At 36.0% G+C, this 5,654-nt stretch overlaps 1 protein-coding gene across 1 annotated transcript; it reads left to right on the top strand.

Annotated features, from left to right (window-relative positions):
* On the top strand, positions 1 to 942 carry LOC142446407 (olfactory receptor 8K5-like). The gene has a single exon (XM_075548157.1). The coding sequence runs from the start codon at positions 1 to 3 to the stop codon at positions 940 to 942; it is 942 nt and encodes a 313-aa protein (XP_075404272.1).
* The last annotated feature ends 4,712 nt before the right edge of the window (positions 943 to 5,654 follow it).

Genomic DNA, 5,654 nt, shown 5'->3' with positions numbered 1-5,654 from the left:
ATGGGCCACCAGAATCAAACAGTACTGACGGAGTTCATTCTCATTGGAGTCACACGGAGCTCTGAGCTGCATTTTGCCCTTTTTGGAATCTTCCTTATAATCTACTTGGTCACAGTGTTTGGAAACATGGGCCTGATCTTCCTGACCAAGGTAGACTCCCGCCTAAACACACCAATGTATTTTTTCATCAGACACCTGGCCTTCATTGATCTTGGTGATTCGACTGTCATTTATCCCAAGATGCTAATAAATCTTGTTTGTCATAAAAATTCCATATCCTATTATGAATGTGTCATGCAGATGGCTTTTTATCTTCTGTTTATTATCAGTGAATTCTTTATCTTGTCGGCCATGGCCTATGATCGCTACGTGGCCATCTGCAACCCTCTACTCTACAATGTCATCATGTCCCCAAGAGTGTGCCATGCACTTGTGGGAATTACCTATCTCTACAGTACCTTTCAGTCTCTGATGGTCACCAGTATGATTTTTACCTCGACTTTCTGTGGCTCTAATGTCATCAGTCATTTCTATTGTGACACTGCTCCCATGCAACCTTTGCTCTGTTCAAATGCACAAGAAATAGAATTGTTGATCTTAGTATTTTCAGCAATTAATTTAATTTCCTCACTCCTTATAATCCTTGGGTCCTACATGTTTATTCTCATGTCCATAATTCAAATGAATTCTGCTGAGGGCAGGAAAAAAGCTTTCTCCACATGTGGCTCTCATCTGACAGTGGTGACTGTGTTCTATGGGACTCTACTCTTTATGTATCTGCAGCCTAAATCTGCGCATTCATTTGAAACTGACAAAATGGTCTCTGAGGTTTACACATTAATCATCCCCATGCTCAATCCCTTCATTTACAGTTTAAGAAACAAAGATGTGAAAATTGCTTTCAACCGGCTCCTGAAAATTAAATGCAAACTTTGTATTTGATATTCAAAATAAAATGCTGCTTTAAGGAAGATTTTTAAAATACAAATATCACTTGATCATAATTCTAGTTAATATAATTAAGTTCTCTTTGGTTTTACAGTAAATGCTAATTGTAAAGCACAGGAAAATGGATCATTTTCCTCAGAGCCACCCAAATTGAACTATTATATTTTAGATTTCAAGTCAAATATTATATCATTTTTAAATTCCCTTGTTTTTGGTACAATGCTTCTTGTGTGTTTCTGAATGTGCATAGAATTTGCCCAAAGGAACACTTGTATCTTGCATCAGCACATTAGGTATGTATGTTGCTAAATGTTTTTTAAATAAACCTTGAATATCTTAACTTTATTTTATTTTTGAAACCTAAAACATGAGTATAAGCAAAATTGAAGACAGTTATTTGCAACCCTGTTGGCTAAATTAATGATTAGTTAGCCTCCTATTCATTCTTCTATGTTAATCATTTCTAATCTATGCTGCACTCAAATATTTGTAAGTATGAAATAGGGAAATGCTATTTAATAATGATATTGCTAGGATATATGATTGCATTTGCTTCATTAAAGGATTCTTATGAGTACAACTGAACAACATGTAATCACAAAATTACATGGAAGCAATGATAAAGCACATGCTAATTGGATCATTTCCCATCACCATGGAAATTCATATTAATCATCATATTTTTATCTATAATAAAATACCATGCCCTTCCCAAAGTCCTTAGTTCTAGTTTACTGTTTCCTGAAGTCATGCCATAGGAGCTTGTACTTGTCCCCTTGATGATTTACTGGACATCACAATGATAAATTATTTGGTAATGTATGCCAGTGTTTAGTAATATAGTGTATCTTCTGAATTTATTATGATTATACTCGGTGAATCTAAATCATCAGTGCAATCACAGTATCTGTGTTTGCCCTATGATGGATGATTTAATTTCTTTTTAGCACACAATTTCAATGTCACAAATAAAAATGATAATCTATTCTGTGATCAAGCAAATATCTAGACTAGCTTATTTTCATAAAGTAGCATTTGATTTGATTTATTTCTTCTTAAGATGCCTCCTACCCTCTTTAGATATCTTGATTCCTTTTTGATGATTTTATTAATCAGATCATAATACAAAATATTTAAGTACAAGCAGTGTTTGCAAAAGCGATACTAGTTTATAAATAAAACTGAACCAAAGAAAGATACAAGGGAAGATATAAATTTTAATAAGTGATAGCTGACCTGAAGCTTTACAGTTAAAACATATTTGAAGGAAGTGAAGAATATATTGATGTATATTCCAATTCATATTGTCCGTGAATTTTGAGAAGGTTACATTGGTAAACTATGTACAACAACATGTCACACGACAAATTTATTCATGGTGAAAAAAATTTACTTGTGTGCACTATGAAAACTAATTAAGGCAGAAATAACAAAGAATACAGAGTTAATTTGAGTAGTTATTCTGCAGGCAAGCATAAAAACCTTTCTATGTAGAGAAGCAGGAAACATTTAAGAGAATTCCAATTTGTTTTTCTATTCCTTTAAAGAATAGGATTGAGATATGGATTGGAATTGTGTTGAATTTATAGATTCCTAGGAGCAGCACTGATGTTTCACAATCTTTCCTATCCATCAACATGGAACAGCTTTACATTGTGTTAGTACATGTAGACTAGAGAAACGAATTCACAGACACCCATATATGTATAAAAAGAATGTTATATATAAGAGCAATTAAATATTGAGAAAACATCCCTGCTCCTTCCAGATCAAGTCCATAAGTCTTATATTAGCCCATATGCCCAATACAAATCTATAATTTCCTCCTCAGACTCACACAACCTACGCCACCATGCCAAATGCAGGAAAATCACAGGGAAGTTGGTAGGAAACCTTGTGAATCCAGAGGCTTGTAAGATTCTCAGCATTGGCAGGGGCCTCCACATGGATCATTCAGCTTCCATGCTCTAGCATAGCTCCATATATCTTGTCCACAGAACTGTCTCACTGGGAGTGAGCCTTGTCAGTACAGAGTCTACAAGGGAGCGAGCGTGTGTCCCATGACCAGCAAGCTATTAATCTCCTTAACCTTACAAATGAGGTGTTCAAGCTGCAACCAGATTGACATGGTAGACCCTCTCCTCCACCCTTTAGTCTCAACCTGACAACAAATTATGTAACTGCTACAGAACACCCTTGGTCAATTTGACACTTTCACACAACTCTTTTTCCATATATAATTTTCAAATAAGCAATAATAAAATCATATCTGTACCTGTACAGGATAAAACTAAAATCCTCACAATTCAATATGTACCACCCTCATTTGAATTAACTCTAAAAGTGAACAAAATAAAAGTGTCCAATGACTAACAATTGCAGTTAAGTAACACTTATACCTTAATGCTCTAATCCTATGAATATCATCCAGCACCTATGAAAGTTTATAATACAACCAGTTTAGGCCTTTATCTCCCCATTTGGGGTATTCAATTTCTATACTGCCCACTTATATCAACTCAGTGCTCTGAAGAGAATCATATTCTTTGACTTGAAAAAATTCATTCCAGTGGGAACCTTGTGAAGTCCCCATTAATAAATGGACTAAAGAATTCAAATAAGGACAGGCCACCATAAAGTCTGCAACAATATGCACTAGTTCACAGGCTCAAATAACACCTCAGAAACTGGTCAGGTTCTGGTCAACTCAATGTGAATGGCCTCACTTAGCCTCATCGGGGTGCCAATTGATTGTCTTTCCTTTAGACCATGGACCCATCACAAAGTTTCAACAACTCTAGTTCCCCTGGGCTAGGTCATGAACTTCAGACCAGTCAGCTTGCTAACCGTTTTTTCTCCAGTTCTTTGCCAACCCGGACCATGGGTATCAGTCGCCAGACTCAACCTGTCTCTTCATTGCTGCTTTTGTCACACCTAACCTCAATATGTGGATCCAGGTGGTCACCTAGTAAGCATTTCAGTCTGCCACAGGCTCCCTTTAATGTTCAGTCCTAGAGAGGAAGTTTCTTCATGGTCCAGATTTTTTTCCAACTCCTGACAAAAACCAATAGTTCAAATTTCAAAAATCCAAGGAGTTCCTCTTTTCTTTAATCTTTCAACAATCCCCTAGGGCAGTCTTTTGGAATGCAAATTTCCTGAGCACTCCAAAGCACTGGGAAAGCTTATCCTTTCAGAGCCTTGTTTGCAGGTTTATCCTAAACCCATTTAAAGATCAAATTATAATGTGTCAATGTAAATGGATTTACAAGCTCTATATATAAATAATTCCAAACAATCATTTCTATCAATCATTATATCAAGAATAAAATGCAGACAAAATCATTATAAACAAAATAGAATCAGAAACGAATCACAATTCTTGAAACAGTCAAGTTCAGTTCTCATCTAATTTATCTTAATCCTTATCTAAATTCTTCTACTGGTACAAAAATAAAGGATTACGCCTCTGACAGCATTATGCCTGAGTCAAGCTTTCTGTCACCCATTTTAACCTAAGGGGTGATTTTACCATCTGGACTTTGTTTATCACAAACATTTTCACCATTTCAGAAAGACATAACTAAAGACTATGACCAATAAAAAGAATCAAAATGTTACCTTCCCATGTTCTTTCCAGAAAACCACCCAGTAAACTGCATGGACATATCTGACAAGTGGTTAGCCAAAGAAGAAAAACTACCATGAAGCACAGGTTGAACAAACATTCACTCTTCATCTTTTTGATTTGTTTCTCTAGTACCCCCACTCCCAAGGTACCATAATGTGTGAGTCTGGGTAGTCTAGAGAAACAAGTTCAAATACAATCATATGTGTTTGAGAAAGAGCTTTCTATATAAGAGCAATTGACTACCAAGCATCCATGTTTTGTAAAATCAAGTTAAAATCAAGTCCATAATTCCAATTTTAACCCATATGTCCCATACAAATCTGTACATTACCCTTCAGACTCACACAATAACTGCAATGACACCAAATTCAGGAGGACAACAGATAAATGGACATTAAGTCTTGTGGATACAGTGGCAGTGCAAGCATCTCAATGCTGGCAGGGGTCTCCATATGGCTCCTTCAGCTCCAGGGCGCTAGCTTAGCTCCATGTCTTGTCCATAGAGATGTCTCACAGGGAGTGTACCTTGTCAATAGACAGTCTCCAAGAGAGTGAGCATGTGTCCAACTTCCAGCAAGGTTTATATCTCCTCAGTGCCTACAAATGAGGTCATCAAGCAACAACCTGGATGACAGGCTAAACCTTACCCCTCCACTTTTAAGACTCAAGTAGACAACAGATTATGTAACTACCACATGCAAGTATATTATTCTCTCTCTCTCTTTTTTTAACCTCTCTTCCACATTTTACTTAGTACAACTCTTTTTTTTCTCCAGTTAGGTTTATCCCTGAGGACTTTAGCTTTTGTGTGGCTATTGTAAATACTTTTATTTTCTTGATTACTATTTCATAGCTCACTTTATTAGGAATATGATTGACTTTTGTCTGTTAATCTGCCACATGGCCCAATCTTTCAACGTTTCCAATTATTTTTGGTTGAGTCTTTAAAGTATTCCACCTATGAAATCATATCACCTGTCTGAAATGATTGTTTCACTTCTTCTTTGTTAATCTTGATTGACATTTTGTTGTTGCCTAAATGGTTCACAAAAAATCTTCCAACATTACATTGAATAAA

The sequence above is a fragment of the Tenrec ecaudatus genome, chromosome 4 (genome assembly GCF_050624435.1).
Source record: "Tenrec ecaudatus isolate mTenEca1 chromosome 4, mTenEca1.hap1, whole genome shotgun sequence".
Lineage (NCBI taxonomy): Eukaryota > Metazoa > Chordata > Mammalia > Afrosoricida > Tenrecidae > Tenrec > Tenrec ecaudatus.
The sequence above is the reverse complement of the archived record's forward strand: the minus strand, read 5'-3'. Positions and strand labels throughout refer to the sequence as shown.